General features: G+C 39.1%; 1 protein-coding gene across 3 annotated transcripts in view; it reads right to left on the minus strand.

Annotated features, from left to right (window-relative positions):
- The window catches only part of KHDRBS3 (KH RNA binding domain containing, signal transduction associated 3), an 80,716-nt gene extending 54,147 nt beyond the window's left edge, over positions 1–26,569 (minus strand). For all 3 annotated transcript variants that reach the window (XM_048939709.1, XM_048939711.1, XM_048939710.1), the window contains exons 1-2: positions 26,084–26,569; positions 3,203–3,321 (exon numbers count right to left, since the gene is read on the minus strand). In XM_048939709.1, the coding sequence (XP_048795666.1) occupies positions 3,203–3,321; positions 26,084–26,171 (207 nt within the window). In that variant the 5' untranslated portion in view covers positions 26,172–26,569. The remainder of the gene's footprint in view (positions 1–3,202; positions 3,322–26,083) is intronic.
- Positions 26,570–27,993: the final 1,424 nt, after the last annotated feature.

The following is a 27,993-nucleotide window of genomic DNA, read 5'->3' on the forward strand; positions in this document are numbered from 1 at the left end:
GTTACGCAAATTTAACACATCCACACCAATACTCAACTGTTGAACTACTAAGCAGAAGATCAAGAAAACAAGGAGATTTCTTTTCGGGAGACCAAGAATAAGCAAACAAAGGAAAACTACTTTTCAACCTGAGATATAACAGATTTCCTTCAGAGATATAACCAGCAGCTCTGAACTTCAGTTGAATAGCTTTCTTCTGCAGTAAACCTGTCACCTTAAGGTTTGACAGAGGTAATGAGGCTGAGTATGCACAGGACCCAGCCATGATCCTGCAAGAATACATCTGACAGGACAGGTAATGTGAGCAGTCATTACAATGATGCGTTGATCAGATCAGAGCTAGAACTGTCTGACCTACGTTGAGGCTATTATGATTTATTCAAGGAGTCAGAGTTGGAGAGGTTTTAAAGAGGGAAAGCACAATGAGATACTTAAAAGTTAACTCTGTGTCAGCTTTAGTAAGGTGTTTGAATGGTGAGTAGCACATGGGTGGGCTGATTTGGTGCAGAGATCTCAAAAACTAACTGATATTTCATTGATCCCATCTATTTATCTAAATAGAAGAGACATCACGACTTACCAGAGAGTCACTGGCAAACATTAGCAGAATGGTTTTTCATTTTTAGCAAAATCATTTGTAGTTTGTAACATTTTTAGATACTATACCATCTTAAGGGTTTAATAACTCCAATAATCAACTTTTCTGTTCTCATGTAAGTTGAAAAAGCTGCACCATTTCAGAAATAAGCTTCTTTTTTGTCACTGTTTGGATACCTTAGTTTGTCAGAGTCGAATTGGTATTCCTGATGCTTGATGGATTTATCAATTATCATAGTGCCTTTGTCAGCTCTAAACACCAGATTCTCACTTCATTAACAAAGAGACTACATCCGAAATACTAGAAGTATCCTTGTCCAGGATTTGTATGCTAACTGACAGCTTTAGCATGGACTGTTGGCTGAGAGAGAGAAGAAAAATTGTGATGAGAACAGCTCTAGATTTAATATTTACATATAGAAGAGCTTTTTACACAGCTGTCATCCATATTTATCTGCCTTACATTCCATGTTTCTGAAGCATTTGTAACTAATACTGATCAGCAAAAAGGATAAAATTACTCACAAAAATCAGAATCAACCTTCAACCATTTTTGTGAGGTACTATCAATTTGGCACCCTCTTCAAATGACATATTTGCATTAACTGTAACACCTCTTGCAGGCAAAATGGTCTGGCAAACCACATACAAGCACAGAAAAGCATGGCCTAGAGCATAAAAGGCATAAAGCATCATTTCAGGCTTTTTAAGAACCACATTATGTCTTCTGCTTGAATTCTGCACCATCTGAATATATAATAAATGTGTTCAAAGAACAGCTCGTTAAAGTGTCTGGAATCCCTTCATATCTCCCCTGACAGACCTGATAAAGCATTACTAATTCAACCCTACTCTGAACATATCTAACAGGAATAGAATTAGTATTTAGACCTTCTGCGTTGCAATGTTTGCTCCTTCTCCCCTCATGTTCAAGGCATTCTAAGCTCTGCAGACTACAGTACATCAGAATAAGGCTCTCAGTTTGTCATGTTGAAGCTATGCTACCTTGTACAAAAGTATTTAAATTTATTACAGTTCTGAAATAAAGCAGCAAGCCCAATTCTAGTAAACATGGTGGCACACAATTACAGTGACTGCTCATATTTTGGGTCTCTTTCAGAGAAGACCAAGAGTGCTTACGACAAGCCTGAATTCATGCCCACCTCCCAGGCTACGCCCACACAATGAGAGATTTAATTCCTTTCAACAATATTTAATCTGTAACAAGCAAGCTTTTACACAATTATCCACTTATATTTAACAAAACTGAACTTTCTGAAAGAAATATTGAGCATCTTCCTTTCCATTAGGGAGCAAAAACACTCTTCAACCAGAAAATACTCATAGCTTTATTCCCTTTGGTAGAAGAGATTTGTTTCAGAGGAGTTACCAGTATTCTCCAGAATATTCTACAGAAAAAGTAAAAGCGGAGACATATGAACTCACATGGGAAGTTTGTTCTGCACAGCAGCTGTTACTGTCCCTTGGATCCTGCTCCTCTAAACATACAAGATTATAAAGCCCTATCTTTTGGATATAAATGCAGGTTCCTTTCCATAGCGTGGACAAGGCTTGACTCCCAGCTCAGACAGTCAAAAAGAAGTCCATGGACCACAACTACTACCAGCATATAGCAGAGCATCCCTGTCATTTCAAAAGACAGCATGGGCTTTCCCAATAGCTATTGTAAAGAAGAATTTTGGTATTTAGATCTTTATGGATCTTTATACTAAAGAAAGAGAATCTTTCAAAAGGCACTTTTTCTCCTCTTCCTGTCACTTTGCTTTCTCTCCTTTCAATCTTGACTGCCTACACATCTCACCATTTAAATAAAGAAAAACATCTTGATTAGAAATACCATCCGTGCAGATTCCCCTATTTGTTACCTTCCATTTTTTTGCAATTCCTAATGTGGTATTTATAGGATAGTTCTTCCTGATCATTAGATAAACATGGAATTCCATGTCAGAATTCCAAAAAGGTGCCCAAGCATAAAAGGTGTGCAAGCATACAAATTCAATGAAACAGTATTTCACTGAAGTTTGTTCAAAGTTGAAACTCGTGCAAATTACTTGGCATAGTCTAAGAGAAAACCCTGATAGTCCAAAGAAAACTATTTAGAAAGTCTTCCAGGCAAAATGGAGAAAAGGAATGAAGATATAAGCAGAAACAGAAGCAGCCTTGAAATTTCCAATGAAGGCTATCTCAAGGAAGTAAGAAATTGCAGAATCATATGATAGAATGGCTTGGGTTGGAAAGGATCTAAAGATCATCTAGTTCCAATCATCCTGGTATGGACAGGATTGGTAACCACTAAATCAGCATTAATTTAAATGTAATTATTTCTTCTATCCAAAAAAGATTCTACTATTCTGATGATATGATTTATAATTTTTTTCAACATGTTTTCTGTGTGCTGAGCAACATTCTTCAGCGCATTTATTTCAAGAAACATTTCTACCTTAGAATTCCCATACAACAGACTAGAGGACAGCATTACTACAGATGGGTAATACTATCATAAACGTAAAAGTCATCTCCTTAAGATATACCATTACTATCTTTTTACGAGCATTTAGTTACGTAGTATGAAAACTACACTTACCTTAGGAAATTGCTTTACTGGAATCAAAACTTTTTGCCCCAACTTCATATTTTTATTGATGACCACATCAATATATTTTTCTTCCTCCTTTCCTTCTCCTTTCTGGTATTTTTCAATTTCTGTTAAAAGAAAAATGTTTGTTATTTTCTTAGCTTAATACTGCTATTTGAAAATTAAGAATCTTCAAAGGCAATATAAATTAAAAATAATAACTTCAGAAATAATACTGTAAAGCATGACACTATTATATATAATTCCCGTTGTGTAAAAAAAATGGAGTAAACCATGTTTTCATTTACGGCATTTTTAATACTTACATTCAGATCATTATCTTAAATTATCAGTGCAAGTATTTTAAATATAATTTTTTTTACTTAAAAGTTAGGATACGCTTATGTATCATATGGCTCAAGCAAGGAAAAAACTATTTTGTCTTAGACACTTTTTTATTTCAAAAATTTATCACATAGTTTAAGTATTATATGTTATTACATATACATCTGTGTATAAAGCTCTATAAAGAATTCAGTTGTAATGGTGGTTGTCTACTGCAAAAGTACGGATTCAAGTTCTCAAACTTTCAGAACTGCAACTAAAGCACATTGGAATAACACTCATCTGACATCTCTAGACACAACCCAAGATGACAATTAGGAACGAGATTTAAAAGTAATGAGATGAGAAGAAACTCAGGCCTCCTCTTCTGCAGACTGAACAACTCCATTTCCCTCACAGCTGCTCCTCCTTAGTTTGTTCTCTAGTTCCTTCACCCACCCTGAACGTTTCTGAAAGAACAGGCCTCCCTAACTGTACTTTCAAATCTACTTGGCAAAACCCTAGAAAATTTAATCATACGAATTCTAACAGTGTGAACATTTGGGAGGATCAATATTCTGTAAAGCAACCTTCTTCCAGTGCCCTTTATACTGCAGTACACTAATGAAAAACTCTGAATTTCAGTGCACTGCCCTGCAAAATGGTGACAACAGAGAAATATTTCAACAACTGAATCTTAGCAACAATGGAATTTACATGGGTTTTGCAGATGCCACTTTATGGACTGGAGAATTATGAGCAATAAGATAGATGTAAAGTTAAATTGAAATTCACTCCCAGATGAAATCAAGGCTGAAATTTTGCAGAGCATGATGTTCCAGCTCACAGAAAGCCAGGTGAATGATGTGTTAAGAATTCTGAATTTCTGAATCCATGCATACCTGAAGTGCAGTACTACTGCAGTACTCTGAAATATAAATGAACTTCTTCCAACACCTCTGCTTCCTCGTATAACAACAAGAACGCTCTCATTTTTTTAGATAACAAGATCAGATATCCAAAGTTTTATGTTTTGAGAGTGCAAAGCAAACTACGACATCGATTTTTAGCACTACAGTTTGTATACACTAAGTATGAATCCTCAAAACTCAGAACTATGCAACCAGAAGGATGAAGACCTTTAGCAAGATTTTATACCAATATTTACCACACAGTAAAATTGTAATAAAAAGAGTTCTATTCCTATGACTGAAGCAAATACAATCATACTGAAGTTTAACGGGAGGACTAGAAGTTGTTTAGGAAAGCAGAATAACATAATCGGACTGCATTCAAGATCCAAACACTACAAGACAGTGCATTAATTTCATTTTGAAACAGATCAGTGCACATAAGACTCCCAGTAGTTAGGTAGATACAGAATCTTCAGACGTTTTCAGTAGCGGTAATTAATGATAAATTCAAGTTATCTTTCTACAGTAATTTAAGCTCACAGAGAAGTGCCTTTAAGATTCAAATTCAGATGTTCATTGTGTTTTTATCAATGGGTAGATACAGCTAAAAATTTGTTTTCTTCTGCTGAGAACGCAACATTACAGTATGGTACATGTGCAATCCTACCCTGCCCCCAGAAAAATTTTCATAGAAGCTGCATTTATAGATCTGAAAAATTCCAAATTAGAACTGTGCATTCGCAAATTAATCCTTGTTAAAGGATATTCATGGAAAATGCTAATAAGTGTGACACAACTGAATGTTTCAGGAAGGTCTCTCAGACTTACAAAAGTTTAAGTGGTACAAGTCAGGTCCTAAAAATGTCTCAGTAACATTCCTCTGGTGACCAACTGCATAAATTCCTTCGAAGCTCAGTGCAACGTTACTTGCATTTCCTAAATCTTAGCTCATGTTACCATTGGAGTTTCGTATTAGAAGAACTTCTTGATGGCAACCTCAATGCAGTATTCATTCATTATTTTGATTTGCTTAAGACAGTGAGATTCAAAAGGTCATACGAACAGCGTCATCTTCTTGCACTGATAATCACTCAACACGAAGCACCCAATAAGTTTTGAAAAAAAAATTCATTCATTTGACTGAAGAGCTGCCTTTGCACCTTTAATAAGCTTCGTACTTTTACTGACCATGTTAAGAACAGCCATTTCCATATTTACTTTAATTCCCATGGCTTAAAAAACTTCCATTTCATTGAAGAAGCTACTGAAACTCATGAGATTGACAAACAATAGTTAGGAAAATGGACTGCATTTTCCCCTATTTTACTTAAATTCAACTGAATTCTTTTTCTTCTGAGCAGCCATAAAGTGCACTGACATAGCATTATAAAACAAGAATTGACTCATATTATTTAAAAATTAATCAAAAACAGCCTAAGACTTCTTGAATGTTTACTGATCTACCAACAAAATTATCTAAGAGCAAAAAATTTTTATCACAGATTTGTTTTTCCTCTGATTTCATTACACTCAAAACGAAGATGAACATGAAATAAAACTAAGTATTAGAATTAAGCATCGAATCAGATTTGCACAAGTCACTTGTTATTTATCATCCACATACATGAAGCTCTAGATAATTAGGGAAAAATCATGCCCAATCACATAGCAAATGCAATCAGATTTCCAAGGTCAAATGGACAGGAAGATTTACTTTTTCTTAATCCTTAGATTACATTCACTGCTGCTTAGCTATATGAAGTAATGACATCTCTGTGATCACAAATAGTAAATAAACATGTGATTAAAGCTTTTCCTAATACTAGATATTAAAATCCCATGTTCTCAGATCAAGGATATGACTAATACAGTAGTAGAGGAATTTAGCTGGATGAAGAAAAAATTGCATGTTTTGTTGCTGTTGTTGTTGTTGTTTTCTTTATATTTAATCATAGCAGAGATCTAAGCGATGATTACTTCTCACTTAATTCACCAAACAACACTGCTAGATACATTAGATAATGACAAAGTAGGATTGCTTCCTGTTTATCTCATGGTAGAAGTAATCTTCCAATAAAAGAACTACAAGCTAGTATTCCAGATCCCTCTGCTAAGCCAATCTAAGTACCTGCATTTAATGCAGAATGATGTGATAGTGCGTTCTTGTCTCTTGTAAATGAACTTAAAAATCAATGCAAGACAAAATATCAAATTCAAAGTAAAATAAGTGTGCATTGCATTTATACTTAATACAGTGTTAAAACAACAAAAACAACAAAGAGGATGGAGCCAGGCACTCCTCAGCAGTGTCTAGCATGAGGACATAAGGCAAAGAGCACAATTGGAACACCAGAACTTCCCCTTGATCTTCAGAGATCTGTGTGGATGACAGCACTGGCACAGATTGCCCAGAGAGGCTGCAAAGTCTCCTCTGAAATCTCTAAAAACTGCCGGGGTGTGGTCCTTGGTAACCTGCTCTGAGTGTCTCTGCTTGAGCAGAGATTGGACCAGATGGACCCAAAGGTCCCTTCCAGCCTCAATTATTCAGACAGCATCATCTTGTGAAAGAAAAAGACAGACAGACCGAAGGACAGACAGAAAACAACCTCTGCTACTGGCCAGATAAAATACTGATCTAGATGGATATGTGGCCTGACAGTACAGTCATTCCTTAAGCTATCTTTTTGGGAAAAAAAATAATTTGGGGAAAAAAATCTTTTTGGGGAAAAAAATAAATAAATAAAAAATAATAATAATAAAAAAACCAACAGTAAAAACAATAGTACTACACTGTGGCTCAGTAGGTTGCATTTTTATACAGGTCTACATTACAGAATACATATTAGTTTTCAGAAAAGCAAGCTTCCAAAGGAGAAAGAGTATTCTCAGTGGCAGCAGAATTTCAGAATAGTTTAATGGAGAAAGAATGAGGACAATATTATCTGCCCCGTTTCAAACTTTCTACAACTCTTCCAGCACAGAGCATCATTAACTACTTCTGAAGCAGCCTTTGGGATTGAAGGACTACATTTATACCATATGTGAAGTTCTCCTGCATTCCGTACTATTTTTCTTTTTTGAAAATTTTCACTGTAACAAATCACACTTGGATCTCAGGAGATTCACATTTTAAGCTTACCAATTCTGAAAATACTGGCAAATTAGAGAACTAGAGTAATCAAGAAAATGAAAATAGCCTCACAGACTTGAAAATAATGGACAAATATTTGTGCTACAATTACATGTAGATTCATTCTGAATGGTTATAAGAGACTTGAATGAAAAATACTGTAAAATTGTAAATGTTCAATGCAGCTGCTCTACTACTGTACCATCCACCTTCATTATTTCACAAATTCCACCCATATTCTTTAGTCACCATTTTAGTACTTTGAAAAAAAGTGATTTTTTACATAAATTTAGCTTCATCAGTAGTTCATAATTTGTAATTGGTATAAAATGAAATATTTCAATCATGAGCTACACATAAGAAACTGGAATTTATTTTAACAAATGTGCATTGTTACCATAGTTGAATTCAGAACAACTGTCTTTTTTATATGCCATTGCCTTTGCAAAAGCAATTGACAATGAATCTGATTTAAATGTACAATAAAATAAGTGGTTCATGCTAGAATGATGTCTGCAGCATTCAACATACTCAAATTAATAACATCCATGTTGAAGGACTTAAACCAATCTTGATAATAAATTGTGATCACAAGCATTTTAAGTTCTCTTACCCACTTTCTGCAGTAATCTGAAAATACATTTCAGTCACCAATATGACAAATTTGAATAGGCTTTTTATTTAAGCAATTTAAAGCTAATTGAACACCTATTACTTCACACCAAAAATGTATTCAGACTTACTAACATTGAAACTATTGCAGGAAAAGTAGCAGCTAAGATATTAGCAGATGTTCATTCAGTCTCAGCTCAGGAAAATAAGACATAAACAGGTTCCAGCCCCAGATTCACACACCACTTCACTAAAAATTATTTGTCTTATTGTGAGTAGAGCTTTGGAGCTTAACTATTAAAAAAAAAAAAAGTGCTAAGAATTCCCAAACGATTCACCTAATGTTGACAATTTTCTTCAGAGAAAAATGCTCATGCATAGCTAGTTCAAGAATCCACTAACTACAAAAACATCATCTCCTTTGTTCCATGATTTCATAAAAAATTCCAAAGGCAACAAATATATGTAGATATATACACCCTATGTGGATCACTTTGAAAGTAATGCCTCCTATTCCTTGGAAATGACAACAAAGAGCACTGTAACACCATTTAAACAGCCAATTCTCAGCTGCAAAACTCTACACTGAAATGCTGAAATGTAGTCACCACCATTAGCTAAGTATTTTCACCTGCATACCACACTCACAAAAATCTGCACCAGTAGAAGTGATTCACTGTTTCACAGCTGCTATGGCAGAATCATCACTAAGAAAATCTGTGCAAGCAGTCCACCTTTCACTGTGATAACATCCACTGCTTGGACTCCATAAATGTTTAGCAAGCATCAATGAATAGCAATGGGTGCAATCTTTTTTTCCCCATGGAGGAATTCAATGGCACAACTTTGCTCCACACGCATTTCTGTGCTAGACAGCATTTTGTCAGACTGTCCCTTTGCTGCCATCTGTCATACAGTAACAACACGTAACCAAATATTGGTGGGAAGGTTCAATCTTTACTGTCATACCATCAACATTTGTCTCTGAGGTTGTGGACCAACATGATTAAACAGGAGATATTACTTTCAGGGCAGCCTTCATACATTTCACAAGCAGTGTCCCCAGGGCTCGGTACTGCAGCTGCTTCTATTTAACATCTTTATTAATGATCTTGATGAGGGGATTGACTGCACCCTCAGTAATTTTGCAGATGACACCAAGTTAGGAGGGAGTGTTCATCTGCCAGAAGGGAGAAAGGCAGAGGAACCTGGATAGACTGGATCAATGGCTAACTGTATGAGTTCCAACAGGGCCAAGTGTCAGGTCCTGCATTTTGGTCACAATAACCTCAGGCAACCCTACAGGGTTGGAGAAGAGCGGCTGGAAAGCTGCCTGATGGAAAGGGACCTTAGTGTACTGATGGACAGCTGGCTGAATATGAGTAGCAGTGTACCCAGGTGGGCAAGAAGGCCAATGGCATCCTGGCTTGTATCAAGAATGCTGTGGTGAGCAGGACTAGGGAAGTCATCCTGCCCTATACTCAGCACTGGTGAGGCCTCACCTCGAGTACTGTGTTCAGTTTTGGGCACCTCAGTACAGAAAGGACATGGAAGTGCTGAGCAGGTCCAAAGAAGGGCAACAAGGCTTGTGAAGGGCTTGGAGAATGTGGCCTACAAGGAGAGACTGAAGGAACTGGGGCTGTTTTGTCTGGGGAAAAGGAGGCTGAGGGGAAACCTTACTGTTCTCTTCCAATATCTGAAAGGTGCTTACAGTGACAATGGGGTTGGTCACTTTTCACTGGAGACAGGATGAGGGCAAATAGCCTCAAGTTGTGCCAGGGGAGGTTTACATTTGATATCAGGAAACACTTCTTTACAGAAAGGGTTGTTAAGCACCGGAATAAGCTCCTCGGGGAGATGGTTGAGTCACCATTCCTGGATGTGTTTAGAAATTGTTTGGATGTGGTGCTCAGGAATATGATTTAGCAGAAGGTTGTTATGGCAGTATGGTTAGGTCATGGTTGGACATGATCTTTAAGGTCTTTTCCAATCTGAGCAATTGCATGATTCTATAAACAATACCTAATACCCTACAGAAGTTAAATGTACTATCCCATCACAAAAAAAAAAAAAAAAAAAAATTCATTTCCACATCTCACCCTCCTTCAAATATGCCTGACATTGCTTCCTAAATACTCAAACTAACATTGGGAAAGGGATTGGACACTTCTGAAGTTTCTTAACAGCTCAAGTACTTTGTGATCCTGTCCTTCACAGTATCATAAAATCATTACAGTTGGAAAAGACCTCTGAGATTGTCTAGTCCAAACATTAACCCATGCTTATGACTGCTCTGGACCACATCACTCAGTGCAACATCTACCCTTCTCCTGAACACGTTTAGGGACGGTGACTCTACCACCTCCTCACGCAGCCTGCTCCAATGACTCACCACTCTTTCTGAGAAGAAATTCACTGAATCATAGAATGGCCTGGGTTGAAAAGAACCACAATGATCATCTAGTTCCAAACTCCCTGCCACAGACAGGATTGCCAGCCACTAGACCAGGCTTCCCAGAGCCACATCCAGCCTTCCCTTGAAGCCTTCAGGGATGGGGCATCCATAACCACCTTGGGCATCCTGTTCCAGTGCATCACCACCCTCTGAGTGAAAGGGTAGTGTTAATATCTAACCTAAACCTCCTCTGTCTCAGTTTGAGACCATGCACTTGGCCTTACTGAACCTCATTAAGTTTTCATGTGCCTACTTCTCCAGCCTGTCCAGGTCTTTCTGGATGGCTTCCTTTCCTTCTAATGTATTGACCGCTCAGCTTGGTGTCACCTGCTAACTTGCTGAGGGTGCACTCGATTCCATTGTCTGTCATTGATAAAGACGCTGAAGAGTACCAGTCCCAACACCAACCCTTGGGAGACACCACTTCTGACCGGCCTCCACACAGACATAGAGCTCTTGATTGTTACCCTTTGGCTGTGACCAGCAATCGAGTTGTATTCTCACCACATCTGAATACAGGGAAACTATAACCTCCTTGCTCCTCCTGGCTACACTGTTTCTTATACAAGCCTGTGTGCCCTGTGCCTTTGCTACCTGAGCACGCTGCTAGCTTGTGTTCAGCTGAACTTTAACCAATAACCCTGGTAGTTTCTGTTCACGTGGCTTTTTAGCCACTCTGCGCCAAGTCTGTCATTATACATCTTGTTACAATCAAAATGCTGGTCTTGTTTGGTTTTGTTGAAGCTCATACAGTTGGCTTCAGTCCATCTTTCCAGCTTGTCCACATCACTTTGTAGGGCCTATCTGCCCTCATGCAGATCAACACTTTTCTCCCCAGCTTGGTGTCATATGCAGACTTACTGAAGGTGCCCCTCAATTCACTCATCCAAACTGTCAATAAAGACATTAAATAGGATGGCCTCCACTACTGACCCCTGGGGATCATGCTCAAGATCATTTGTAACTTCATGAGGTCTCTGCAAGCCCAACTCTCAAGCCTTTCCAGGCCCCTCTTCCCTCCAGTGGCATCTCTTCCCTCCAGTTCATCAGCCATGCCACACTGGTATTGCTGGCAAACTTGCTGAGGGAGCACTCAATCCCACTGCTAAGCTTCTGAAAAATGCATTAAGGAATGCCACTTCCAGTACAGACTTCACAAGAATGCCACTTCTCGCTGATCTCCATTTGGACAGTGCTCACAACTATTGGATTGTAACCATCCAATTAATCTTAGGGGATGGAATGGACCTCCAGGGATTGTCAGGTCCAACTGCCCTGCCAAAGCAGGTTCTCAGCAGAATGTCTCTCCAGTAGGCATCCAGCCTGGTCTTGCAAACCTCCAGGGAAGGAGACTCCATGAACTCAGGGTAGCTTGTTCCAGTGCTTTGTAACCCTCAGGGTAAATAAGTTCTTCCCTGTGTTTGTACGGAACTTGCTGTGTTCTCACTGCCTGTTACCCCTTGCTATTGCTGCACACCACTGAAAAGAGCCTGGCCCAATCCTTTTGATTCCCACAGTATCAACAACTACTGCATGTTTCTCAGTACAAAGGCCAGTTGGGTTTTAAATATCTCTGAAAAAGAAGCTGTATCAGATAATTTTGATGTACTAATTGTATAATAACAAACAGACTTGATGTGGTCTCTGGCACTTCAGTAATCAGCAGCCCAGTATAAAACACTATCCTAAATGTGGTACACATTTTGCAAATACACATTCAGCTCATTCAGTACATTCTAAATCAGTAGTTCTGCAAACCTACTTCCTGTACGATTGATTACCATTTTGTCACAGTGCATGGAGTTCTTTCTCCATGAGTACGGTTCTTGTATTTCCCTTTGAATTTAATTAAGTTCTTGTCTGCCTGGCAGGTTACATCTTGATGGCATCAGTGCTCTGGTACTTGAATCACATTCCCCAGTTTCTTATTGTCACCATATTATTTCTTTTTGCTAACTTGCTGAAGTTCTGCTTTGTTCCACCATCCAAAGTATTAACGAAGATGTTAAACTACTGACTTCTATAACCCATCATTAGCAATTAGAATTTATTAGGAGGGTATCTGACATATTGCTGAGTTAAGGATTACCAGCTTGAGGTTGTACCATTGCCAGCAACCTCCATCTCAAATAACAGAAGGCTAAGCTCTAGCATTTCTCAAAGTGTTTTTTAAAGAAAGGAAGATGACACTTCATGTTCATTGTTGCATAAATCTTACCTAATGCTGGACTAATGGTTGTACGGGTATCTTCCAGGTATTAAATGTAGTTTGTTTAAAACTGTCAGAAGACTTCAGAGGTCTTTGCAAGTGCCCTAAAAATCTGTCAATCCAAAACCTCTAATAGTGCCTTCTGTCTGCTTCAGTCTTCAGTAAACAAATGTTCTGTGGCTAAATGAGAACTATTTCAACTTACCAATATTTTGATTTGTGATTTATGCATGTTAGGAGCTACACGTTGTATCCATTTTTTCAGATGAGGTTTATTTTAGGGTTTCCCTATTTGTGAATGGTGTCAAAGGAGTCAGTAAAAAAAAAAAAAACCACAAAAAAACCCAACTTAATTCAATTGAAGTGCAATACACATTATGAGGAAGAAAGAATATGGGTCCTTGATGACTCACCAAGATGGCAAGTAAAATCTTGTCCAAGGGTTACCTGATCATGTTTGTGCAAAGAAATGGCAGAGTAGGAAAAGCTTTTTGTAAGGTCTCCTAATATAAAATAACTTCATTATGTCAAAACACAATGCCCTAAGTTTGTATGTCTGATCCCTTTATGACTTAAAATAAATATGAATTTACATTTGAAGTCCATATGAAGTAGCTTTACACCTACTGCAAACTGTCATGTTCTCACACTCTGCTTTTGGAAGGAATTAGACTGGGATGATTGTTTACATCATGCAAATCTTCTAAACATAAAAATCACTTAATACCTCCCATTTTGTTTTTACTATACTGTCCAGACAGTTCAAAGGGCTTCCAGAGGTTTTCCTTTTGCCAGTAGTTACTCATGGACAACTTGTGCTATCATATGAAAGCATAAATGCATACGTGTATGTATTTGCTGAGGGAATTGTAGTTTGTTATACAGTTAAATGTAGTAGATAAACAAGGCAGAAAGGTTGACTTTACAGACAACTTCAGGACAATTTCACATGAAGACACAGAGCTCTTGGAATGGATCCAGAGGAGGGCCACTAAGATGATCAGAGGACTGGCGCACCTCTCCTGTGAATAAAGGTTGAGGGAACAGGGCTTGTTCAGCTTGGAGAAGAGAAGGCTCTGGGGAGATCAGTGGCCTTCCAGTACCTAAAGGGAGCATACAAACAGGAGGAGGAACAGCTGTGTACATGGGTGTATAGTGATAGAACAAGGGGGAACAGTTTTAAACTGAGATGGGGAGGTTTACGTTTGATATTAGGAGAAAGTTTTTCCACTCAGAGGGTGGTGACACACTGGAACATGTTGCCCAAGGAGGCCGTGGATGCCCCATCCCTGGAGGCATTCAAGGCCAGGCTGGATGTGGCTCTGGGCAGCCTGGTCTGGTGGTTGGCGACCCTGCACATAGCAGGAGATTGAAACTAGATGATCATTGTGGTTCTTTTCAACCCACGCCATTCTATGATTCTATGGTAAGCAACACATTAAAATTTAGTGGAATAATTCATGTATCAAGTACACCTACATTCAAGGCGAAATAAAACCCAAGCTGAAATGGTTATATTGGCTTAAGATATCAAGTTAGTAATGCCAGAAAATGCCAAAGTTACCACTGACCACAGACACTTGCTCTGCCTACACAAGCCCACCAATTCAAGCTTCTGCTCCATCAATTCTGTCTGCCAAGGAAAAATATGAAAAGCACAAACACCAAGAACCTGAAGCATCGTTACTTGGTGATTCAATTACATTTACATTTCTTCAGAATTAGAACAGAAAACACTGATGCTCTTATCTCAAAAGTAAGTTATTTCTAGATGTGAGAAAAGCTATAAAAAACAAGTGCTTCTATTCAGAAAATGGAGGGTCTGGCCTCTCAGAGGATGAACATTAGCTGAGAAGAAAGTCAGTATGCTATGTTTCACTGCTAAGAAGGGAAACAAAAGAGTTTAAGGGTGCATGTGAAAAGAAAATATCAAAGCAATCATAATGTGCACTTGTCCTACAAATGCACTTGTAAATCATGGATCTTGTATTGAGATACACACATTAACGTATCGATCATGCTAAGTTTCACACCTCACTTACCTTAATTCACTGACAGTATTTTAGAGCAAGTGCAGGAACAGCTGATAAAAATAGCTAAATGCTTGAATGTGCTGCTTATTATAAAGCTAGGAAATAAAGGTTTTTAAATGAACTGAATAAGATCTGACTGCCCATTAACAAAAAAAAAAAAAAACCAAAAACAAAAAACTAGAAAGAACACTTAACCAAGGAAAGACTAAATTCTCATCAAGCCATGAGCAGAAGTAATCACAAACATTTCCACCAGATCCCTGACATGAGGCTTTAAAGACTTAACAGTCAGCATTTCGGAGAAAAATAAATGTTTTGTTTATACCTATATCCAGAGTCTAAGTACATTCTCAGAATTATTTTTATTATAGCATCCATTTCTGAAGCTGAAATTCTAAACGGGTTATTATTCCTATTTACTATAACTCAAAAATATGAACACTAAATTCTTAGTAAGAGCAGAGACAGAAAAAGTTTTTTTTTTTTTCCCATTAATTTCATATAGCTTCTATTTTACCCCTGGTATAATAACTCTATTGGCAGTAGCCCTTGACAAGAAGCAAGGGATTAACTATGTAGCTGGCCAGAAGCATCTATTCTCTTTAATCTATTTTTCTGAAGGGGCCATCTGCTCTTATTTCTTCATTTCATGTTCTAGCTTAAAATTGCATTCACTATTCTGTTAGTATTTCAATTAGTTGCATGTAAAAGTTTCTACCATGTCAGGATGGCTGTCTTGAGGATGAAATGCTCTAAGGTAAAAAAAAGGGGAAAAGAGGTTATTAGCAAAAGCTGATTGACTGTAATTTATACAGTTCAAATAGCTAATTAGTTATCATTGGAGTGAAGGGAAAATAACCCTCTCTAGCATTTGTTTTATTACAACACAGCCTGACATCCAATACCGACAAGTGCATATAGCCAAGTTATAAGGTGCTGAACTTGAACAGAGAAGGATCACAGTTTCTCTCTGACAGCTTCTTATCAGATGATTGCTCAAAGATTTCAAACCTGCTTTGGTTACAGCACCAAAAACTTCCAAATGATGTGCCAAAACCACTTCATGAAAATGCTGACAAGCTACTGCCACATGATTAGCAATATTTGCATGGATTTATGAAGAATGAACAAACTTCCTAAGTATTTACTCACTGTAAACTACATGTTTGCACTCTATCTGGATATCATTAATAGCCTTCTAGTCTATATCTTCTATATCTAGTCTAAGACAGCCAGCGGAAGTTCTGGTCATTGCCTTGAGCACACAAGCAAAAGGAAACAACATCCTCAGGACCTACTAGTTACTTGCGTACAGCAAATAAATTGTCAACAATGCTGAGCATATCCACTGAAGTTTAGAGAAACTATGATTTACTTGTTGAGAGCAGATCTTACCAATTTCTATCAGACATTATTTCAGTAATAACGAAAGTAACTCATCTCAACCAGCTACTTGCCACTTATGCGATAATGAAATGCACATCAGCGTTTTTAATTAACCTTATGCAGAACTATGAACTATTACTTGGTGTTCCAAACAAGCCCTGTTATTTCAGATGCGTAAATTTTCAAGCACATCTGTGAACATATGATTTATAAATAACAATGATAGTTGCTCTGCACTCTCCATTTAATCAGTGATAATTATGTGATATTCTAAGAGCTTACAGTTAAAAGGTTTGGTGAAGTGTTGCTCTTAAATCTCAATTTAACACTTATTAAATTGGCCTGAGCCTTGCTAGTTAAAACATACATCAAGAGAACAGCACAGGTCAAAGCTATTTCAGTTCCTATTCACAACTTAATTGCATTTAAAAAGTCCCAAGTAAAGTACCTCCATTATAACTACAACAAGCAGCCTGTGTGTAAGCCTATGCTTGTGGTCAAACAGTAATCAACAAAGCAACAACAACAACAACAAAAAAATCTATGGGACAGAGGAGCAGCGAGACGCAAGGACCACTTTCTGCAGGCAGGCCAGTTAGAGCCTTTGTACCCTGAGCAACAACTTTTCACACTTACATACTTAAATTGAGTCATTTTAACAAAATGATTATTTAACTATTGAAGTCTGTTAACCGTACACTGCCTTTCTTCAGGAGGGACTCACATTTCCAGGAGCAGACAGTATATTCAGCAACAAAATCACTGTGACAGATGAACACTGATGGTATACAGCACTCAGGTTCAGTTCCCTGCTTTCTTTCAATGGGACCAACATCACTTTCCCAGTTACGCTCCCTCACAGCAGCAGACACTCGTTAGGCTAAATGCCGGCTCCCCCTGCTGACACTGTCAGTACGAGTCACAGCACAGCTGTCACGCTGAAGATACAGGCTGCATTTCAAGAGACCAGAAAATCATAGAATAGCTCAGGTTGGAAAAGATCAAGTCCAACCACAACCTGACTGTACTACCGTAATTCTAGCAACTCTCTGCTAAATCATGGCCCCAAGCACCACATCTGAACCTCAAAACATTCAGGAAAAAAAAAACTGAAATTAACAACTGCATAACAGCTCTAATACTTGGAAATCAACTGCTAACAATACTGTTTCTTGATAGAGGTAAAGCATCCAAAAAAAGTTACCTATTTTCAAAACTATTAAGATACTTTTCAGTTATCCTACAGCAGATTCTTACACGGAACACTTCTTTCCTTACGTCAGACTAACATCTCAGTTACCTGAGAATCCCAAATTCAAAAGAAAAAAGACTGGAAGAAGTTTCAGAAATACATTCATTCCCTCAAGCATTTTGCCATACTCCTGGAATTCCTGATATATGCTTCACATGGACTTAACAGGTTTCTGTGAAGTCTTCAAGACAGGCTGCAGTAAAAACACATTTCAGAAACACAAACATTAAGTTTTAAGATATAAATACTCTTGCACACTTTTATATAATAGGCTAATAGAAGCTTTAGCCCTTTTTTCCCCAACCACAGTGTAATAAGTGTATGCTAAGCAAAAAGAATCCTTAAAAGAACTTTGTGTTGGACAAGGTGGACAGATCACAGTAATTTTTTTTAGACTTTAAATCCAAGTGTTAAGAACCACATTTCACCTTCCAATCTCTGTCTAGGATGTCATTAGGATAACACTAAAAAAAAAATACTGACTAGAGCAAGAGGTATCACTGCAATTGCAGCCTATCTGCTGCAGATCCTTCACTGAAAGCAAAGCAAATTAGATTCTCCAACAACAGGATCTAAACAGAGGAACTGAGTCAAATGATTCATAAGAAACAACTTCTTTGAGAAACCTCTCCAGCCCCCACAGAAAGTCTGTGAAATCCTTGTAAGACACACAGACAATTCAGTGCTGATAATTTTCTCCTGAAGCCAAGGCAGGCTGGAAGTGGGCATGAAATTATCAATTAATACAGCAAAAAACTATTCTAGCTTTCTGAACTTTTTAAACTGTAATAGAGTGAGATTGGAAGGGACCTTAAAGATCATCTGGTTCCAACCCCCCATCACATGGACAGGGTTGACAATAATAATAAATTTTGTTGTTTCATATGAAGTGATTTCAAAACGATCATGACAGTTCACTTAAGCAAAAAGGGTCAAACTTTCCCCCACTTCTGTGCATATGTATCTATCCCAGTGGAGACTTCTGGTGTAGAGAAGAAAGCTTGACTTACATTATGTGTAGAAACTGGTCTCATCTATAATGACAAAATCAGGGGAAAAGACCAAAACGTGCTTGCAGAAGCTTTAGGTCAGAAGCCCTGAGAGTGCAGAGGGCTGACAAGTCCTTCTGTCACTCTAGCAGGAAAGTAATAAAAAAGCCATTAATAAAAATTTATTTGGTTTCTGTTTTTTTTTTTGTTTTGTTTTGTTTGTTTTTTGTTTTGTTTTGTCTTTTTTAAAATAATACCACTACTATCCCAAAACAGGAGAAAAATACAGCTGAAAGCATTAAGCACCTGCTTTCAAAAGAACTTGCTTTCAAGAGTACAGTTACTGTTCCTGGACCACATCTGATCAGGAGCACTTCACTACAAATGCATTTACACCGAGCAGCCAATGAATGCAGCTTGAATGTTCAGTGTCAGAGCAACAACAGCAATTCTGATTTCATTCTAGATCTGTCTAGTACATGGAAAGGAATCTTCTCCTACTGATTATTCCTATTGTACAACCCAAAATGGATTGACAAAAGTGAAGAAAATTACTAAAACCTCAAAGGATGTGAATTTCTAGTTTCCACCATCACTACACTATACCAGGATCAGCACAGCGGAACTTCCAACACAAAAGAAAATTTGTTAAGTGCAAGAGCAATAAGCTTACTGAAATGATTTCTAGTTCTTTCATGTGCATCTTGATATTGACAATTACCAATACTAACACTAAAAAAATCTAGCCAAGATTGAATGTCCAGTAATGCAAGTATTTTGACAAAGATTTTAAGGAACCATTTATTTTAGTATCTTATTTAACATCTAGGCACTCAAAATATTGTGCTTCAGTTTTCACTTTATTTTTTGCTTCACGTTTCAGAACTCTGAAGGGCCACTTTGCAGCTTTACCTCTGTGGAGGCAGCTATGCACACAAACCACAAGTTAATGATTATTTTCACTAACGTATCAGATCAACAAGAAGCTTATAGACCTTTTACCAAGGTCGTAATATTTTTCCATGATCTTCTTGAAGATGAAGACAATTCTGTACCTAGAATTCACGTCAGAAGACAATTAAATTCTAGTCCGTATGACCTCATTTTAAAGACATGATTATGTACTTGTAACTTCTGCTCAGCTGAAGTATTTAACCTAGGTCATTCTCAGAACTACAGTCACTGTTATTCAACACCCAAGTTGCAGAATACTCTGAATCAGAATCCTTAAAGTTGGAAGGGACCTTTAAAGGTCCTCTAATCCAACTCCCCTACAATGAACAGGGGCATCCACAGCTAGATCAGGTTGCTGAGAGCCTGGTTCCACCTGACCTTGAATGTCTCCAGGCACCATATTTCTGGGCAACTTGTTCCAGTGCCTCACCACCACCACTGTAAAGACTCTTTCCTTTATGTCCAACCTAAATCTCCTTTAAGTTTAATGCAGTTTTCCCTTGTTGTAACACTGAAACTAGAGAGTCCATCTCCTTTCCTGTAGCTCCCCTTCATATATTTAAAGCTATAAAGAACGATGAGGTTTCTCCTCCAGAGGAAACAATCCTATTTCCCTCAGCCACTCCTCAAATCTTGCTTTCCAGCCCCTTTCATCAGCTTTGTTCCTCTTATCTGCAAACACTCATTAAGTTCACATTCTCTTTGTGAGTGAGGGGCTCAAAACTGAAAACAGTATTTCAAGTTTCTCCTTATTAGTGCCACATGCAATGAGACAACCCCTTCCCTAGTGCTGACCATGCTCTTTCTGATAGAGGCCAGGACACATTTTGCCTTCTTGGCCACCTGGGCACACTACTGGCTCATGCCTCTAGATTTTTTTTATTGGGCAAGCTTCCAGCCACTCTTCCCCAAGCCTGTATTACTGCATGGGGTGGCTCTGACATGAGAGAAGAACCCAACCTCTAACCTTATTGAGCATCACACAGTTGAACTCTATCCAGTGATCCAACAAATTCCAGATTCCTCCACGAATCCTTCCCACCCTCAAGTAAATACAGCCCTGCTCAAGCAGATCAGTTGCCTACTTTATCAAAGTACACCATTTGGCTAATGCATCTATCCTTAATTTCATATCACTACTAATAACAAACATTAAGCTCAGCTAAGAACAGTCAGCCCATTTACTGTAAGCTATTAGTTACATCAGTTACCAGCTAATCCATTTAAGCATGCTTTTTACTGAAATTGCTTAGTGTTAATTAGAAGTCACACACAGTACCACACTTTACAAAGACTGTTCAACTCTGAACTTTGATATCTCACTCTCCCAAAGAAGGAAGGAGATCACTTTATTTCTTAATTATACCTCAATTTGAAATCAGAGAGAACTCAATAGCCACAAATATCACATACATAGATTATAAGTACATGCAAATAGAGTAGAGCAAGCTACGGGCCAGAGGAGCAGCCATTCAGTGTTGTGACTCCTCTGATTTCTTCAGTAAATAAGTGCTCAGAAGGTTACCGTTTTAATTTGCATGGATGGTGTCGAAAAGGATTGAAAGTGACAAACCATGTCAGCTTAAATTTGAAACCTTTAAATTTGATCTCTCTCATTGACTGCCAAAGTAAGTGTGCAAGTGAATTAGAAGTCAGCTTTGGTCTCAATGTGATCATGGGTGAGCAGCTGCAGGGTAGAGTCACGCTTCATAGCAGATGAGCCCAGGGTGAAGTATGTATGCTTATCTTTAGCTGCATTTTCCAGCTTCACTGTTAACATGACTGGAATACCTGATAAATCAATTCCCCTGCCTTTTAGGAGACTAAGACTCAAACCTAATTGTTAACAAGCTACAACTTTCCCAGGGCAGTTTCACTGCAGAAAAAGCAATGAGCCAACCACAACAAATGTCTGCTTCTGAAGTGTTGTAGAGTGGAGAAGATATAGACCAGATGAAACAAGAGACAATCTGATGGCTTCTTCAAGTTCTTACTACTTTTTAAGCTATCTTAAAAGAACCAGAACCTAAGCCAGCTTCGCTTGGTTTTATGGGGTTGCCTTCAAGCCATACCCATCCATATTTCTGATGGAAATTTTTCTTGCATTACACCTGCCAGTTAACCCTTGTAAGCTTTCACATATTATTATTTTGAAGTTTGATTCTTAGAAGATAATAACAGTTTCTGCTTTCTAGTTAACCTCCAGGAATGACAACTTCAAAAATCTTTCAGTCTGAAGTGTGCACTACAAAATTTACTCATACTCAGGATTACTCAGAACATACAGAATCCAATCAGTTTTTTTTTTCATTTGCTTTACAAAATGCCTATAGCCTCTACAGAGCATTTTGCCAGCCTTCAAGAGCTGAATACTGAAAAGGGGAATTACCACTTTGCTTGCAGAAGCTGCAATGAGAAACAAATGGAGGATGTGCCACACCACTGAGGGACTGGAAACTGAAGTTACCATGCATGTCTGCCCCATGCCATGTTTGTCCTCAAAGCAGGAGGATGATTCAGCAGCAAACAGATGATTTATATCACAAAGTTAGTGCATCAGTTCACTAAAAAGTGTGCTTGATGACAAAATTTTAATTCTTCACACATCTATTCATAAAAAAAAAAAAAAAAAAAACCAAAGGAAATCCTTAGTAAGCACCCAGAAACCCACATCCCTGAATAGATTTATTCAAAATCATTAACATCTATGTTAGGTGTAATAAATTGAGTTCCTGCTTTAACAGTTTTTACTTTGCAGGCACAGAATAGCTACAAACATAAGGCAGGTTAATATTCTCTACAATGCAGGAAGCCAGTACGCTTCTCACACCATCTATCCTCATTGGCTTTTAGGAAAGTACTGGTTTTAAGAGATGGCAATTTGATCACTAACTCATGAAGCTCTGGACAGAAGTCAGCAAACCTGTGCTGATCACAGACAGTCACGTGGCTCAGCACAGTGATCCAGCATCCAGCTAGCACACACAGCCATCTACTGATCAGAAGGCTTGTTATTCCTGTATATCTTACTCTTGACAGGAGTTTAAAGGTAGTCTTGCCAACTGAAGCAATAGCTTAAGTCTCAATATAGCTAAAATAAGATCTTAAGGCAAAATTCCTTAAGACCAGCCTATGTAGAAGTAAAAGCTGTATTTCAGATAAGACACGGACTCATTACCTCTTAATGTAAGGATTTCAGCTGCCCTGACTTTAATCACTGTTTCCCTCCACCTACATATTTAACATTATATAAAACAAGCACCAAACATCAGTTTTAATGTCATCTTATTAAAAAACACACCCTGTATCAACATGTTTTCAGTGACCTTCTGGTAGCATGCAGTCTCAGATCCCTTAGCCAACATTCACAGAATACTTGCCAGATCACCACAGATCTATAGGATGACAAATAAGGCAACTCTTTTCTTCTCTCTACATTCTTACAGTACCATTAGGGAATTTTCTTCCAGTGTAGTGTTGGTTGTAATATGTACAAACACTTGCAGTGTTAATAGCTTTTAAAAACACTGCAATCTACACAATGATAAAGAACTGATTTCACTTCAGAAGTATCACTTTTACATTCAAAACATATTTCCCAGTTTTTGCATATAAAATAGAGCAGCTGACAGTAACTTGGAAAAATACAAAGACACAATCCCTGTACCAGATTTTTGCTCTTTCACAGAACTGTATCCTTCCCTTCCGTCCTTACTTGTAAGATAGTAACCAAGCAATATTCCAGTTCCCATTGCCTGGTATCAGCTACAAATTAATCTTATTAGGATGGACACAATTATGAGCAACATGCCTGCTTCCAACATACAGCATGCTTAAAGGTTAACAAAATTCATTTTTAAATAGACTTACTGTTGAAACATACAAGTAAATCTTATTCAAAGCAGAAAAAATAGAAAAGGTCCCTATTACACTAAAATTTAAGCAGCAGTTAAAGATACCAATAAGAAAAAAATCACTAATAGATTTTGCATCCCAAAAAAGACAGTCACCAAATTCCTGAGCAGTGTTCAGCGCCAGTGAAAGAAATCAGTATTGCAACAGCACTGCAATATATTACAAAGGATAAATGAAAAATACTGCCTTCAAGTTGAATACTTTCAAAATGCTGAAAATTTTTATTAGGGCAAGAGGAGACAGACACCTTAATTCTGAGAGACCAACAACACTGCCTATCGAAGTATTCTGGCAGCATCCTAGTTATCTCTGCATTGTTTTTCAAGTGACTCCTCTGAAACAAAGCATGTCAAGCTCTTTCTGTATCATTTGCAATTACGTAATTTGTATGTATCCAAATTATAGTTTGTAATTACAAGCGTAACATGCAAATGTGTTCACTTCTGTGCAAAAGCTGTAATTAACTGATTTTTGGAAGTCTATACACAGACCACTTTTCCCTAGCCTAGAAGCAGAGTTTCAGCATGGGCAGTTATTTCAGCTATTTTGCTCTTTTGTCGGTGCTGAAGCAACTGAAATGAGGGAGCAACAACTCAGGAAGATTCACAAGTTCTACCATAGAATTCTTACACATCAATCCTAAGTTTATGTATTTCAGTTAGAGTAAACGCAAATGCTAAATGTAATGCTCTTAAGACATCAAAACACCATTACGTAATTAAGCTAGTTATTTTAAGCACTTAAAGATGTTCTCACACACCTCGGCTAAGCTAAACTCTGAAACACGCTTCATTCTAAACTGAGAAACTAAGCAACTTCAGCTTCAAAAAAAAAAAATAGACAAGCCACTTCATTTGCCTTAGTGTTCTATCACAGAAAGAACTCACTGGACCTGGCATATGACAAACAAGCAAAAAAAACACTTTGCCACTAATAACTGCATTTACTTCAATGTGAATATCAACTGAATTAAGCAAACCAGCCACTGATAAAGTTTTGTTAAACGTCTTTTCTCAAAACAGTGAGTTTCTCAATTCTATTAGACATCCAACTCACCTCGCTTGAATCCTCAACTGTACAACTGCTTTAAAGGGTTTTAGATAGCAGCTACAGAAATACACATTTTAAGCTATAGTTAACTGGTTGATAGTTGTCTTGCTTCATTTTTTGCCTGACACGTGAACACTTCAATCAGATTTAATGCAAGACTTACAGTGTAAGTCAAAAATTCCAATGAGACTAGAATAAAGAGGTTCAAACCGTAACCATCACTTTTTTCCTATGGAATACATTACTTGGTTTTGGAGCTACAAGTATGCAAGTAGGTACCAAGTATTATACAATGAAAGCAGGTAGATGTTTCTGCCTCTTAACTGCCCATTTGAATGAGAACTACAAAAACTATTGGTCTACAAAAGTGATGATTCTACAGTAACAACTGGAGAACTGTATGTATTTCCATAAACAGTATTTGAAATAATTTACATACTTCCACAACGTGCATCTGATTGTATGAATTGTATAAAGGTTCTGCGAACACTAACTTAAAGTAACTTCACTAATTTGCAGCCTTAAGTTCTGAGCCATTGAGCTTAGCATTTAGCATTTCTTTAACAGAAAGCATGGAAATAGAGAGTTGTGTTAACAAAGAGCTCTCTCCCACTATCAGTGGCACTCCTACAAATTCAAAATTGGAATAAATAGGCAGAATGTCAACAGCCCAAGGGCAGGCAGCTGCAAGTCACACAGTACATGCATTCCACAGCTGAAACTAACAGTAACTCCAGAACATTTTGGACAGTAGTTAAGTCTCCATCCAATTTAGAGATTGGCATTTGCAGCCCATTACACATCAAGCAGCATGTCAATACACTGAAGACGACACACTGATTTAGCCCTATCCCTGTAGCATGCCGTACAGCTTGGAGTCACTTCAACTGAAGCAAAAAACACTTAGCTGCTATTGAGTTACACTGGAATACAGTGCTTCACCCCACCATTCCAAATACTCGGAAAGGAAACTTGCTTCACCCCACCATTCCAAATACTCGGAGGGCTTATTTACTGAGCGGGACTTGTAAATGTGGAGATGTGTAACAGGCAGGTGATTCACACGAAGCCACGCAGTCTAAGTCACATGGCTTTTCTACTCAGCACCATCGAAACAAAGAGCCAGCACGATCGGACATGTCAAAGGCAGAGGGATCATCCTGACTGCCTGGAGCTGCATATTTGAAAAGGAGCATGCCCGCTGTTTTGGGAAAAAGCAACCAAAGGCGTTGTTTGCTCCCTAATACTGGAGTTTGAGGAGGCATCAGATCCAAGACAAAGATGCAGGCTCCGGCCAATAGTCACCCATCTACAACCAGCAAGCTATTACACCGGAACACCTCAGGGTAAGAGGGAACACTTAAGGATTTAACCGCCCCAAAACTTCAACCAAGCTACCTAACAACTCAACTTGAAGTACTCTATAAATTAAACAACGGAAGATTATCTTAAACCACCCCAAACCAGAACAGGGCTGGGGGAAACCACCCTCAGCCTCCTTCGAGCAGGACGGGGCTCAGGAGCCGGGCAGCACCTCAGCAACAGCCACAGGATAGAGAACAAATCCACGCCGTGCGGCCTCCGCGCCCCTCCGCGCCCCGCGTCTCCGCGGAAACTTCCAGCAGCGCGGAAGGATGGAAGGAAAGGGCCGCCGCCGCACCCCTCACCTTGGTTGACCAGCCGCAGGGTGTGCGTGAAGGACGGGTCCAGGGAGTCCTTCTCCGCCATCAGCTCGGGCAGATATCTCTCGTCCATAACGGTGGTAGCGCTCCGGGGCGGCAACGGAGCGCCCGCGGGGAAGAAGAAAGTGCGGAGCTGGGTGCCGGGCGGCGGTAAATCCTTGGAGGCAGCGCTTCCCCCCGGCCGCCTCCCGCCTGGGGCTGCGGGGACGCATCCAGAGGGAAGCGCCGCGAGCCCCCGGCCGAGAGCGAGAGGGAAGGGGACGGCCCCCCGGGCGCGGGACGTGAAGAAATCCCTCAGCGGACACGCACGGGGCGGAGGAGAGAGATAAAAACGGGCTCCGAGAGCCGCCGAGCCCAGCCGGGACGCGCCCCTTCCGCGTACACGCGCGCGCCGAAGAAAAGCGTGTTAAAAAAGAAAAAGAGACACCGAACGCAAACAACAAACGCACGCCCTCCACGACGCCGCACCGACTGAGCGACAAATCCCACTGCTCCAGGTTTAAATACCCCCGGACAGGCCACGCCCCCACACCGCCCTAAGCCACGCCCCCACATCGCCCTAAGCCACGCCCCGAACGCGCAGAGCCACTCCCCGAGGTGATGCTCCGCCCCCGCCTCCTCCCTATGGGCGGTGCTGCGCCAGCCCCCTTCCGTGTCGCCCCGCCTATTTCTATGATGACTCCCATTGGATACATCGGTTTGTCAGTCAGGGCGCGGCCACAGATTGCGATTGGTGGATACTCCGAAGCCCCGCCTCTACCTTTCTCTCCCTCGGCGCGCCAGGGGGGCTGTGGAGGCGGCTTCTCTCGCGGCGGGGTGGGGTCACTCCGAAAAAATAGGCGAGAATTTTGCTTTTCAAATGAGAACCAAAACCACGATTTTAACTTTTTTCCCCCCCCAGATAGTGGCCATTCGGTTCATGCAGTGACAAAGCCCATGGGAAGCGAGGACATGCATCCTCCGTAGCACAGCATAAAAGTACCAAATCACTGAAGGCAAAATCACGATGCTGAATCTTGAAATCAGTTTCACCCGATTAGCTGCAGTGAATAGACCACTGAAAGCGTTTTGTCTCTGTGATGACAGTCGTCTCACGCTGGCTTTTGTATTTCATGCAAAATAGATTGGCGGTGCATTTTAGTCATATTCTGCAAGATGGAGAGAGAAAGCACTGAAAAAATGTGAGAAAAATCACTCTGAGTTAGAAGCAGAGGTTAAGGCTGCTTCCTGAGAGCTAGTGTGCTCTTTCACCCTTAAAACAGAAAATACCTTGCTAGTTATACTTTATGTACTGGAGTACCTCATAAAACAATGTTTGCTGTGCTACAGTATAACATCTGCTTGATTTACATTCTCTTTCCGATTCTTCCAAAATAAATCTGACCCAGCAGTAGCAAGAACCAGAAATAGATTTACAGAAATATATTCTTGAAAATTCTCCTGCATGACATCAAACTTGACAGACATACAAGCATACAACAAGCATGCAACCAACTGCAGAAAGTTGGGTTGCAATGAGTGTTTTATTTCAATCTTACATCTACATCTTCTATTAAAAAAAAACCTCCTGAAAGGCAGCCATCTGTTGTGAAACAGGCAGAAGGTGACACAGGACAGTATGTAGGAGTGTGATCTTTATTGAGTGACCTGGAGCAAAATAATCCCTACCTCTGCTAGTAAAACTAAAAGCGTATTTACAGCCCTCTATAGCAAACAGAACCTGAGAAAGAAAAGTAGATATATTATAGAAATGGCATAAAACAGAATGTGCTTTTCTTGGAAAAAGTCATATTCCTCCTGGTAACTGATTAAATAAACATTTGATGTTTCAGAAAACCACAGTATTTCTTCCCAAAGTATAACAATTCTCCCTGACTTAAAATACAAAAAGACTT

The sequence above is a fragment of the Lagopus muta genome, chromosome 3 (genome assembly GCF_023343835.1).
Source record: "Lagopus muta isolate bLagMut1 chromosome 3, bLagMut1 primary, whole genome shotgun sequence".
Classification (NCBI taxonomy): domain Eukaryota; kingdom Metazoa; phylum Chordata; class Aves; order Galliformes; family Phasianidae; genus Lagopus; species Lagopus muta.